General features: G+C 40.2%; 1 protein-coding gene across 3 annotated transcripts; it reads right to left on the bottom strand.

Moving 5' to 3' along the window:
* Nucleotides 1–6,090: 6,090 nt before the first annotated feature.
* On the bottom strand, nt 6,091–13,796 carry LOC147132901 (uncharacterized). Of its 3 annotated transcripts, none has more exons than XM_086057185.1 (5): nt 13,521–13,796; nt 12,523–12,721; nt 9,292–9,714; nt 7,125–7,178; nt 6,091–7,033 (listed from the first exon to the last, which is right to left on the bottom strand). In XM_086057185.1, the coding sequence occupies exons 2-5, from the start codon at nt 12,647–12,649 to the stop codon at nt 6,612–6,614; spliced, it is 1,026 nt and encodes a 341-aa protein (XP_085913311.1). In that variant the 5' UTR covers nt 12,650–12,721; nt 13,521–13,796; the 3' UTR covers nt 6,091–6,611. The 3 variants fall into 3 exon arrangements, with proteins under 3 accessions (XP_085913311.1, XP_085913312.1, XP_085913313.1); XM_086057186.1 differs by lacking the exon at nt 13,521–13,796 and adding an exon at nt 13,311–13,505; XM_086057187.1 differs by lacking the exon at nt 13,521–13,796 and adding an exon at nt 13,315–13,505.
* Between the last annotated feature and the right edge of the window lie 356 nt (nt 13,797–14,152).

Below are 14,152 nucleotides of genomic sequence, written 5' to 3'. Positions count from 1 at the left end.
CCTACTGCCCGAAGACAGCTGGGATAGGCTCCAGCACGCCCCGCGACCCTTGTGAGGAGAAGCGGTACGGATAATGGATGGATGGATAATACAAGAAATGCTTGGATTATGAAGACATACAATAATACAATATATTGTGATGTGTTATTTTATTAGGATATGATTTTAAATATTTTATATCACAATAACGTTTTTTCTTTTTCAATGAAGAGTTGCTAAAGGAAAAAACTATTTCAAGACAACCCTACAAAAGGCTGTATGTATGAGTTACTGCCCTTTCCTAATACAGCAGTGGGTAGTGGAAGTGAACTGTTTGACTATGAGGAGCAGATGTATAATTACTCTTTTGAGACGGGACTACCCCCCACGCCTCAGTCCCACCTTTCCAATCCAGACGCTCCCGCAGCAGCTTCTGCAGCAGATGGGAGATGAAAGGAGGAGCCAGGAGGATGGAGGGCACGCAAACAGCAGGCGGAACAACTGAAGAGAAGGAGAGGTCACAGGGGTCAACTGGGGCAATAGAACCAGGGAGGAAACTTGCAGAAGGATAGATCGATATTTATATTCCCCCCCCCCCCCCCCATTATACCGGGCCCCTCTAAATCCACGTCTCTTTCAACAGATGTCAACAAGTTCTTTCAGCTTTATGGAAATGTGGCGCTTTCACAAAATAATTTGGTTTGGTACTGATTCTGTTCATCGTTGTGTGCTAAAATTGCATGTCTATTTTGTATTAAGCTGCATTTTTGTCATCCTTTCATTTTCTGCCGATGCCACGTGAAACATCTCTAAATGAACAAATGATATAAAGCAAAAACAATTCAGAACTATAAGTTTGGTATATGTTAACGCAATTTTTTTATTTTGGGGGGGCGGTACTTTTTAGTTCATAGAAGGAAAAAGCGGTACAATTCAGTACAATGCTGTTTTACAGGCACTCAGAGTGAATACAGTAATATCTTTTCACTGAGGCTTAAGTCCAACGTTCAAGGGTTCCCTAACGAGCTAATGCAAAAGACCATTTCACAAGTGAATACAGCTGCCTATTAAGGACCCCACCCAGCGAGACACGAGCTGCCTTCCAGCTATGCAGGAAGCTGCAGTCCAATGTTGGGCTTCTATTCAACTGCAGCACACCAGGGCAGCTATAGCAGCTGTTTAACCAGAGGAGGACAAGGACAACTTGCAAATTGAACCATGTCGTATCCTAGCTCCCTTTTTTTATCGAGTCCACAATTGAAAGCGTAAGACATATTGTTGACTGTGCGTTTCAGTCAAAATATTATTTTATACATTATCTAAATGAGGCCGTTATTTAAACTTACATGGTAACTGAAATAAGTTCCTATCAATGATAATGTAAAAACATATATTTCAAAACTTCATCTGTCTGATCATGATGATACTTCAAAAGATTTGCAATTTATGTTATTTATGTTTTTAGAAAAAGCACTAAATCATAGTGATGTTTGATACCACCAATTTCCTTTTCAATCCATTAAATTCAAGCTGGTATTCGCAATACTTATCCAATACGGATACTTTTTGCAAATACAACAAACATGTCAGATAAATCAATGGAACAGTCATGTACTGTACTAGAGTAGCTCTAAAACCTACTTTACATTGTTTATAAATTGCCAGTTCTAAAGCAGGAACAGCATTGGATAAAAATAAAACTAGACTAACAGTGGTGGGGAATGTTGAGTATTGCACGATATGAGCTCAGGTGCAGGACTGCACAATTGCACTAATGTCCGCCAGTTTGTAGAGACTACACAATGTTCTTGTTAAAGAGTCTGACAGCAGCAGGCAAGAAGGAGCGGCGGAATCTCTCCTTTGCACAGCGAGGGTGTAACAGTCTGTCACTGAAGGACCTGTGGAGTGCTGTTAGGGTGCCCTGGAGGGGGTGGTCCGGGCTGTCCAGCATTGATGACAGCCTGGCCAACATCCTCCTGTCCCCCACCGAGTCCACCGAGTCCAGGGAGCAGCCCAGGACAGAGCCGGCCCTCCTGACCAGTTTGTCCAGCCGCTTCTTGTCCCGGGCCGAGACGCCGCATGCCCGGGTGACCGCTCCCTGGAAGATGACCGATGCAACCACCGAGTCATAAAAGTTCCTGAGGAGTGTCCCCTGAACCCCAAAAGACCTCAGTCTCCTGAGTAGGAAGAGTCTGCTCTGACTCTTCCTATAGAGGGCGTCTGTGTTGTCGCTCCAGTCCAGTTTATTGTTCAGATGAACACCCAGGTACTTGTAAGTTGAGACTCTCTCAACATCTGTTCCCCGGATATTCACTGGTGCAGGTGAAGTGTGCTGGCGCCTACCGAAATCCACCACCATTTCTTTGGATTTCCCCGGATATATATATATATATATATATATATATATATATATATATATATATATCCATCCATCCATTATCTGTACCGCTTCTCCTCACAAGGGTCGCGGGGCGTGCTGGAGCCTATCCCAGCTGTCTTCGGGCAGTAGGCGGGGGACACCCTGAACTGGTTGCCAGCCAATTGCAGGGCACACAGAGACAAACATCCGCACTCACAATCACACCTAGGGGCAATTTAGAGTATCCAATCAACTTACCATGCATGTTTTTGGAATGTGGGAGGAAACCGGAGTGCCCGGAGAAAACCCACGCAGGCACGGGGAGAACATGCAAGCTCCACACAGGGAGGCCGGAGCCGGGATCGAACCCACGACCTCTGAACTGTGAGGCGGACGTGCTAACCAGTCGACCACCGTGCCGCCCATATATATATATATATATATATATATATATATATATATATATATATATATATATATATATATATATATATATATATATATATATATATATATATATATATATATATATATATATATATATATATATATATATATATATATATATATATTGTGCCCTCCAAAGTCTGAAAAACAGCATGTGGTTTTAAGCACCGTCACCGACGAACACCCCATTTCTGCAATAAAATGAGCACTTTTGATTTTAATGCTAAATGTTGTGTTTTCTATCTCTGTACACATGCTCAAAACTGTGTGTGGTAGCCACATTGTGCCCAGCATTGTTGAGCATTGTTAACAACTATCATAAAACATCACTACCGAAACAGTCACTACCGAAACATACAGAAAGGTTTCGGTTGTGACAATATGGTGTTTATTTTTAAATTTTTAAGTTTTAAATAATATAATACATAGATATGTATGTCATACATAGATCTTTCTGATTTTAACAATATTCTATTTCATATATTATCTTAATTTGAAGGGAAAAATAAAACCGAAACAGTCACTACCGAAACATACAGACATACATGTTTTCGGTTGTGACATAATGGTTTTGGTAGTGGCAATATGATGTTTATTTTTTAATAAAATAAGTTTTTAATAATAAATCTTTCTGATTTTAACAATATTCTATTTCATATTTTATCTTAATTTGAAGGGAAAAACACAAAAAAGCCAAAAAGCCTAGCAGAGACAGACTACAGGTGAAGGGTTAGAATGACCAAGTGAAATCCGAAGAATATTCAATAAAGGAAAGAGAAAAAATAAGAGATGGAAGGAAGAAGGAAAGCTGAAGTCTACCAATGAATTATCCAACAGAGAGCAAAGGAAAGTCAGAAGAACATGGAGGAAAAGACAAGACCACCGGATGTCTCTAAAAAACAGAGAGAGAGGGAACATACATACAGGGAAATGTATGTTACCGTCAGGTTCATCAATTAGACATTTTGTAACACAACACCAATGAAGAGGAAGACACTAAGTTCCTTGTTACCAACTCATGAGGAGAACGGAGAAATCATACCATTTTCCTGTTTCCCGCTGTCCTCGTGAGGAGAACGTCTCATAAGTTTTGACGTTCTGACCTTATCTCTCCGTAACTTCTCTTTATCAATGTCCAGGATTCCCTGGTAACAAGGGTGTTTCCAAACTAAGGGGTGGGGAACTTATGCAAGCCATTGAAAACACTTGAACTTGTTTCTCTAGGTGTGTGCATGTGAGTGAAAGATTACTGTGTCCATGCGTCATAATCATGCCAAAGCATTACATTGCAAAAACATTCAGTCACATCCACAACCTTCTAAACCGTATCAGATGGTGTCAGATGGTGCTGTTGATAGATATGAAAGCAGAAGCAATTTCTTCATTGTAAGCACATACAAGAGCGGGAGCAATATTCTTCATTGCAGGCAAATATCACAACGGTCTTATATTTAGTTTACAATACACATATATATTGTAAACTAAATCACTCAAACATATGTTCATTTAGCATAATCAGCAAATGTGTGCTAACTATTTTACAATTATTTCTTCAGTTACAAAAATGTTTGTCATTCCAATTAAATTTTCATTTGGAAGGTGAAATCACAGTTTTTCAATGATGAAGAGACCTGTGATGGACAGGTGACCGGTCCAGCGTGTACCCTGCGATCGGCGAGTCGGCTGCGATCAACTCCAGCCCCCGCGACCCTGACTACTGCACAAAGCAGTAGAAAATGAAAAAAATTATGTTTCATTAGTTATAATACATGTTAAGAGTTAAAATAAAGCAAAACTAGTTAAGTGATTACAATGCTACCCTCACACAAAGTGTTACTGCAACTGCAGCAACAGTATGGTCACTACCGAAACTTTGCAGACACTACCGAAAAAAACTGATGTTTTAGCAAAAATAAAATGGATTGAATTATCAACCAACAATTTATGATAATGATTGTTTAAGGGTATGTTTGTTTTAATTCATGATGATTTTTGAAGTCAATATGATCAATTTTCTACATTTTACAATGAAAAATAGCATATCAATTTTGATTTATTTCGCAAAAAGTAATATTGAATTTTGTTAAAAATTCATTTAGATTCATTTTGATGTCAAAACCATATATATTAATTTATAAAAATACTCTGTAGAGGGGGCAATGGAAAAAAATATGAAAGGGCTAGTAGAATTATTTTTATTCTTCTGTAAATGTGTGTTTCGGTAGTGACAAATTTTACGACAGCCAAGATATTAGGGAAAAGCTATGAAAATACTATTTAAAAATTGACTGTACTTTTACTATATATGTGCCCCTTAGAAATGGTGCAACGTGAATACAGTAAATGTTTTTCTGAAATAAAATACAATTTCACACATTGTCCAACTCTGAATTTGAACCAATTCAGTAAAATGGCCCATATACATACATTACATACATATGTGATTATTTCAAATTGTATTAATCATGGAATCATTTTATTTTCATATGCCATTTAAAGTGCAACTGCCACCATCATAAATGAGAAATATTCAGCTACTCACCCGGTCACTCAAGAGTTAATTCAACGCTGTTGACGGACAGTGCGTATGCCATAGCTATAAAAGCGCAGCTCTGCCCGAGCGGGATCCACGAATAATGATTGAAAAATAATTTCACCTCGCTCCTCTTCTCCCATTTAATTGTTTGCATTGCTTTCAATCAACTCATCTTTCATCATGACTTGAAATTAATAAAGCGTTTGAATATACTTTAATTATAGTGACGGTGAATTTTCACCCGATGTTTGGCGCCCCCTAGAGTCCCTGGCGCCCTTAACATGGGCCATACAGATTTTTTCGGGGGGTTAAACTTTGGCACAAAACACCGGCCCTGAGTCCTGTGGTACGTGCATGCGTCCTCTCACTTCAGTCCTTTGGGGCGACTATAATGTGACTCACGATTGTGTGCATCTGGAGTACGTCCCACACTAAAGCAGCATTAAGAACAGTGTGTTTTTCTTGGGGTGGGGGGTTAATTGTGTAGGGTGTTATAGATTTTAAAAGATTTGAAATGTCGGCGTATGTACCGCTATTCGCTTGACTTGACTCCCTTGTAAATAACGGCAACGCTTTGTCTGTTGGCTGCCCTTTTAGTAATTACCACAGCGCCCTCTAGTGGAATTTATACGAAGCTAGTAGGATGTCTGCCTAGTAGTGGAAGCAGGCAAGTTTTGAACCGCTGCAAAGCATGTTTTTCAAATTACGAAAATGGACAATTGAACTTAATGATGCCAAAGTTTGAAGTGACGATGGAAAAAACGCCCCAGATGTTTACAGATAGTTTATTCAACGTTTAAAAGAAAATGTTGATTTTACGGATCTTCTAATATATAATGCAGTAAAGGATGTATAAACAATAAGTAAAGTATAGCTTTAAGATATATGGACCATATAATGGTCAGGTGCTGAAAACTACTCAAGGTTACAGTACGAGTGATACTCTATACACAGACGCGAGGGAACACTTATGGACAGAACGCGCTGAATTTGACACTTCAAATTCAATGACCCACTCTTGAATGTCAGCAATAAAACAAGGAAAGGCTTTTAAAAAGTGGTACATGCTTTAACAATGCAGTGACAGAAGTATCACTCTCAGTAGCAAAACAAACTGTTCAATTAAATCCCTCAGACAGGCTTTCTAACAATACACTGTCTCTACCCATAATGGAATATCAATTGAGTACTGTCATAAATACAGTAACCAGTGTAAAATCCAGAGGAAATTGAAGGTTTCTGTGGCTGAAGGCCAAATATAAAGTCATGGATAAATCTGGCAACTTGATGCTATAACGCAGGCCGTCCGTTTAGTTTGTCATGCATGAGAGTGATGGCGCTGCCTGTGAAGTCCCGAAGCACCTGGACCGTTTCTCGTTGGAGCTGCAGGGACTCGCGCACAAATTCCTGCTGAGTTTCTGCTAGCTGCTGCACCGACTCTGACAGAAGCTCCAGGGAGCGGGAAACAGTTTCCAGCAGGATGTTGGTGGCGTGCTGCTCCTGGAGGCTGAGTGACGCATTTTGGAGCATGCTTTCCCTCATATTTGCGCTGGGCTGACCAGTGATCGGAAGTGAGGCTGTCAAGGTTGAAGTGCCAGAGGAAGTATGAGGTTGTTCTTGTTTATGGAGGCCATTGTTTCCTTGGTGATCCCCTCTTAGTTTCGTTGCCTGACTTGAAGGCAGTGCGTCATCTTTAGCGTCATCATCCCAGTCTGCCAAAGAAACAAGCATCTTAAGTTAAGAAAACCAAACGGAAATATTGTCATAAAACGCGGAGACTTTGTCCCATTCACGACAACTCACCTTCTGAAGCAGGTATTTCAAACTGCATATCAAAGGCCGTATGCGACGAGTCTCCTGAAACAATAAAAACATCAGAAGGAAATTTGCAATGCGTTGCTTTGAGAGGAAGCAAAAATTTGGCAATATAATTAATAAAAGTCCTGTATGTAACACGTTACAATATATATATACAGTATATTGTACAGGTTAGGTTTGTAAAACTGTATATTCGGAATGGCCCTGGCGGCACCCAGACCTCAATCCAAATAATCAGGTTGACCCAAGTTCAAGGAATAACATTGTGCCGAGGTAATATAGGCACTTTAAAACACATTTTAGCTAAATATTACCTTGTGAAGTTTCTGAAGCAATTTTTGTTGTCTTGGCTTGATTTTACATTGGAAATCTGGCATTTTAAGAGACGTAGTTGGGAACCATTAAATAATTCCATTTACGCATGCTGGATTCTCCACAGTCATGAATGACATCATCATCAGCTCAGTGATGATTGCCTTTTTTTTTTTTCTTCCCCTGATGGCACCACTAACAGCAAAGATAAATATAAAGAACCGGAATTGAACTTTACAGTACAATTATGTAAGGCTGAAACAAAAATGAGTTTGTTTACATAATTAATAAAATAAGAATTGAATGTAAACCAAGCACACAAAACCCCCTGAGATTATAGCCATCTCAGGGGACGGCCATTTTGTCACTTCTGTCGACTGAAAATGACATCACAACTGCCCAGGGCTCAAGTAACGACCGATGACGGCTTAGCTTCAAAAAACAGGTCAGCCATCCCTGAGATGGCTAAAAACAGGTGGATTAACTCTTATTCCACAAACGCAATATTTATCAGAATGCCTTGTTTCAACTAGTGTGCTTGCATAGAACATATTTATTTCAAGAATATGTTCCCAGCAAGCCCACTAGTTGATAAACGGCATTCTGATTAATTTTTCGTTTGTGAAATATCACTTAGGCAGCAAAATGCACTCGTTTTTAGCCATCTCTGGGGGCGGCCGTTTAGTCTTTTGTCGGCTGAAAATGGTATCGCAACTGCTCGCAACGACCAATCACGGCTGACCTGTTTTCTGAACCTGAGCCGTGATTGGTCGTCATGAGCATTTGTGTTGTCATTTTCAGTCGACAGAAGACAAAATGGCCGTCCCCAGAGATGGCTAAAAACGGGTGGATTAACCTTTATTCCACAAACGCAATATTTATCAGAATGCCCTGTGTCAACCAACGGGATTGCATAGAGCATATTCTTGAAAAAAAAACTGTTTGCGTTGATTTCCGCTTTACGGGTGAGACACAAAACTTGTTTTACTGTACGGCAGAAAATTACATTTATACTTATAATGCATGTAAGAAGGTTAAAAGGTGTGGAGCAAAGAGTTGACTGTCCTGCAGCAATCCGCATTGCTCACTTCACTTTGCTCGTCACCTAATTTTTTCATACTGAACGTTATCTTCCAGTAATTAAGTTTTATAGTTGTATTAGTTCAAACGGAAGTCAACCCAAACATTTTTTTCCAGAATATGTTCTATGCAGGGCGGCGCGGTGGACGACTGGTTAGCACGACCGCCTCACAGTTCAGAGGTCGTGGGTTCGATCCCGGCCCCGGCCTCCCTGTGTGGAGTTTGCATGTTCTCTCCGTGGCTGCGTGGGTTTTCTCCGACCAATCATGGCTCAGCTTCAGACAACAGGTGAGCTGTGACCGGTCGTTACCTGAGCCCTGAGACACTGTGATGTCATTTTCAGTCGACAGAAGTGACAAAACGGCCGCCCCCGGAGATGGCTAAAAACAGGTGGATTAACTCTTATTCCACAAATTCATTATTTATCAGAATGCCTTGTTTGAACTAGTGGGCCCGTATAGAATGTGTTCTTGCAAAATATGTTTGGATTCACTTCCCCTTTAAAAACATTGATTTTAGTTAAAACATTAAATTAAATAAATGTTGTATGATGGTAAAACTACATTGGACTGCAATGGAAGAATTTCTTTTGAAGTCGTGCAGTATCACGAATTTGACCGTGGTTAAGTTGGGTATGCTTCCCTGTATTTAGTACATATATCGTAAACATATTTAAACATATAATGGATGGATGGATGGATGAATAAAATGTGAACAATTCCAAAAGTAGTAGTTTGAAGACATGGCTCCTCTTTGCTACCTGACTGTGCAAATCCGCTTGAAGAGTAGGAAACAGGTGGAGGCATCGACAACTCGTCAGCACCGTTGGGTGAACTCTGCATTCCAACCATGTCGTCCTCGTCCATTTCTTCAACATCGTCATCATCGCAAAGGGGGCCTAAGTCACTGTTGATTTGGTCTTCCTGATCCATCTCCAGAATCTGAAGCACTACTTTTTCGGTTTGATTAAGGTCTTTAGATAGACGGGAGTTGATGCCTCGGTTTGGCACCTTGCCTGACCGCATGGCAGAAACTTTCCGCTTGGTGTCACACTTCAAGTCTGACCATTTCTTAACAACCTCAATGACCTCTCGCTGACACTCGCCGATTTCATTGACACGGGCTGCAATTTCAGCCCATGTGCGCTTCTTCACGTCCGTTCCCACACCACGGTTGAATTTTCCTAAGGGTTAAATAAAAAAATAAAACAAGATGAGTTAAAACGCGTTCAAATGTCACTGCGTAAGACATCTGACATCCAATACTTAACCTTTTACAATGCTGTGGAGTAGGGATGGGAATAGAAATGTGTGGGTTGTGGAAATGATTAATTAATAAGGTCTTGGGCTGGACTTACACTGCATGCAAATAACACAATTCACAGTTTTTGCACTCAAGTGGCACAATTATTTTCCTCACGGCAATTAAGTATAGAATCTGGGAGACGACATGACACGTTTGCACAACTTTTAACTTGAGCACAGACCAAGCCACAGCACCAAACCCGACTGAAATGGACAATCGAGAGCGAGAAGAAAGAGACACGATGCAAACTCAAGCCTGCAAGCATTTATGCGCTGTTGATTAATGTGCATTAGGGCTGAACGATTAATTGCATTCGCAATATAATCGCGATTTGAGAAATCGATTTGAGAAAATCGCGATAACGCAAGGCTGCGGTTTAAATGGTCATTACTTTGACATCGGAAGGGGCAAGGAGATTCACCGAATGCTAAGCTAACGCTGCCGCAGCTAGAGCATGCTTGATCCTTTTCACCTCACATAGTTAAAACTTCCCGCGTGTGTGGGGGAAAAAAAACAAACAAAAAAACGTGTATGTGTGTTGTCTATTATATGAGAGCGCGTGTGTGTGAGGAAGTGTCTGTCATGGTGTCGCTGCGTGCCGCATTTGACTTTGATTTATGTGTTCCAAGTTTGAGCACACACACACACACACACACACACACACACACAGACTTGAGTATGTGGCTCCTTGAGCCACCACAAATAAAAACGCATCCATGCAAAGCTGTCAAGCGGTCAAATATTAAGAGGATGAATTCGGCCGTGTGTTCCGAACTAAAAGACAGATGAAAAGCTGTTGAGACGCCGCCGAGAGGTGCCCGCCGGTGTCATAAGTAGGCATTATCTTTTCCTACCGGGTGGCGTGTGTGATGTTACTAAATGGAGATCGGGTAAGCTTGTATGTTTTGTTTATTTATAAGTCTGTATTTAAGTTGAATGACTGATTTAAGAAGTGCAGTCCACATTTAAATATCACGTTTCATGAAGTGAAGTGACGTATAGGAAGTGGTAGAGCCGCTGGATTATTGTTTTTCGGTCTATATATGAAGTTGAGTGATTAAGAAGTGCAGTCCACGTTTACATCATGTTTCATGAAACAAAGTGATATGTAGGAAGTGGCAAAACCACTGATTTGTTTACATGGCTGTTGTCATCTGCATTTGACTTTGTGTCTTTACAGTATAGTATCAGTATAGTATGTAGTTATGTTTACGCCACACCTGTGTGGCAGAATTATGTTGCCGTGATGAACGCTTACCAAACTGAACATCAAAATATTTAGTAACTATATACCTCTAATTTTAGTAGATAAACTGTCTTTCAGGCGGCACGATGATCGACTGGTTAGCACGTCCGCCTCACAGTTCACAGGTCGTGGGTTCGATACCCGGCCTCCCTGTGTGGAGTTTGCATGTTATCCCTGTGCCTGCGTGGGTTTTCTCCGGGTACTCCGGGTTTCCTCCCACATTCCAAAAAACATGCTTAGTAGGTTAATTGGACACTCTAAATTGCCCCTAGGTGTGATTGTGAGTGCAGATGTTTGTTTGTCTCTGTGTGCCCTGCGATTGGCTGGCAACCAATTCAGGGTGTCCCCCACCTACTGCCCTAAGGCAGCTGGGATAGGCTCCAGCACTCCCCGCGACCCTTGTGAGGATAAGCGGTATAGATAATGGATGGATGGAAACTGTCTTTCATATGAATTAATGCTTCATTTGCCTTTACCTCAGTATTCTATAATGCATAACAGATCTGGTATTGTTTGTTGTAATAAAAATTAATTGTTGAAAAATACATTACAAAGCACCTTGGGAAAAAAAATCGCAACTCATAGAATAACAATTGCACCTATTTGGAAAAAAAAATCACAATTAGATTATTTTCCATAATCATTCAGCTCTAATGTGCATTGCACAAAAAAGAAACAAATGAACAAACATGGTGCCAGCGGGTACTACTAAGCCCACAGGTCCGTTCTAAAAATAGCCCGCTCATGATGGGACACTGACTTACGAAGAAGAGTAAAAACAGAAGAATGTTGACATATATTTATTTCAACGTAACATGCTACATGTTTCTTAATGTACCAAATATTCTCTGTTGTTTAAAATTAAAATTAATTGCTTTCAATGGACAAATATGCTATTTTTATCTACCCAAATATTTGAAAAAGGACTTTAGAGCTGTAATAATGATATTCCTGCTCATGGTTATCATCAGAATCTAATATCAGCTCATGCCTCATTTTGGCAATACATCGGAAGTGGGCACTCAGATCTACAGTATCTGGTCTTAAAAGTACAGTAGTAAGTGAGTAAAGTAAAATTAGAGTGCACTACTTGGTTGCAACCAGCAGAGGCTGTTGATTAGTCTCAGCAAGTTTAAGTTCAGAGAACAAAATGACAGCAATGTCAAATATCTCATATCATTAATGTATAACTGTTAGAACATTTTCATTAAAAAAAAACACGGTTTCCTTTTAACATTCACATAATATAAACTACTATTAAAAATAATAATTTCAAAATAGTTCATATTTAATTTCCCCATAGTCCTCAAACGTCTATCTCAACTTGAAAGCCTATGTGTTCTTAGCTTTATTACGGTTTGTTAAATCAGATATTATGAGGTCACATCACAGGAACATTGGTCCAAGCAACCACATTTGGATGAGCATTTAGAGACATACCCACAACGACAGAACGATGTTTCCTCACTTCATCTAAAAGTATGTGGACCTCACTGAAAGTGAAACGGGCTTTCCTTTTCTTGAAGCGTATAACACTGTCTTGGTTGAAGAGTAACGTTGAAGACATCCTCCACAAAACAGCGTCAGTGGTTCTTCAGCTGCTTTGTAATCGCCTCTCTGCTCCAAATTCCAGATGAGTCTGTCAAAGGTTGATAATTACATTGGAATTGTTATATTATTAACTATAAATGCAAAAACATAACCATGGGATTAACATTAACGTGCTATATTGGCGCAAGGTGAGAGTATACACACATCACATACACGCGTTCCAGACGAGCACCCTGGACTACTCTGACCTAAGACTTACTTTACCGACATTTAACGTAATGTTGAAATTACATACAGTGTTTATTTAGTGCATTTTAACGTAGCCCACGGAGAACCAACGAACAATGCATACGCTTTATCACACTTGCGACAGCCTATCTTAAAATGGATACAGTACTCGTATTTGCATGACCTCACACATGAATATACTTTACAGACACTATTTTCAAATAACCATATGCATTTATCATAAAAAATACTTTTGACGAGCACTTGCTTACACGTAAGATTTGGTAACGTCGGTACTATTTCAGCTCGGCTAGTTCTCTAAGGCAGTAATGGCTAAAGCTAACTTTGACTCAGGTTCGCAGCTAATGATGCACTGTTTCCTCACCCCATGCACTATGTGGGCTGCTAATATACATATCTGTTTTATACATGGCACCAACATAACTTACCTACACTTATAATGGTAAATCTACAGACGTTGTTTGACAGTATTCGCTTTGTGGCAGCACTGATACTCATCAAGCTCAGCTATGCTTTCTTTGCAGCAAGACAGCAAAGGCTAATGCTAGTGATAAGCTAATAAAGCGCAGTATCCCCACATGCTGGCTACTGGACGGCAGGTCAACTTCCAGACAGCAACTAGAAAACGATTAACTCACCCGAAAGTCCAAAAAATGATATTTGCTCTTGAAGTATCTATATAAACGTCCTTATCAATAAGCTAAGCTAGTATAAAGCTAGCGGGAAGACTCCCATCCAGACTATGTCCGGTGACCAGTTCAGGTGAGGTAGCCTTCTGAAATAACGTTCTTGTTTTCATGCAAAAAAAGAATACATTTAACTTATATTACACGAATCCCATTCCCCTAGTTGTGTATGAAATAGTAGACAGTAGGATTTTTAATGATTATGTATTTCGTTTTTCGTTGACATATCCACATGTAAAATGTGCTCTTATTTTGAAGGAAAAATACTTCCGCGAGAGAGAGCTAGAAAGGAGAGAGAGACACAGCGAGAGACACAGAGAGAGACAGAGAGAGAGACACAGAGAGAGAGAATTGTATTATTTCATCCATCCATTAGCAGTGTTTTACAAACTCTGTGCCGCGGCACACTGGTGTGCGAGATATTGTCAAGTGTGCCGTGGGAAATTGTGGGAAATTATCTAATTTGTGTGCCTGTGCGGTCTAGCGCCTGGCAGCCATAATCGTGTAGTTACTACATTGTAGTACTCTTCCATACCAGTAGGTAGCGGTGGCAGCAGCAGCAGCAGCAGGTAGCTAATAGTCTT

The sequence above is a fragment of the Filicampus tigris genome, chromosome 17 (assembly GCF_054856515.1).
Source record: "Filicampus tigris isolate MCC_2025a chromosome 17, RoL_Ftig_1.0, whole genome shotgun sequence".
Classification (NCBI taxonomy): Eukaryota; Metazoa; Chordata; class Actinopteri; order Syngnathiformes; family Syngnathidae; genus Filicampus; species Filicampus tigris.
The sequence above is the reverse complement of the archived record's forward strand: the minus strand, read 5'-3'. Positions and strand labels throughout refer to the sequence as shown.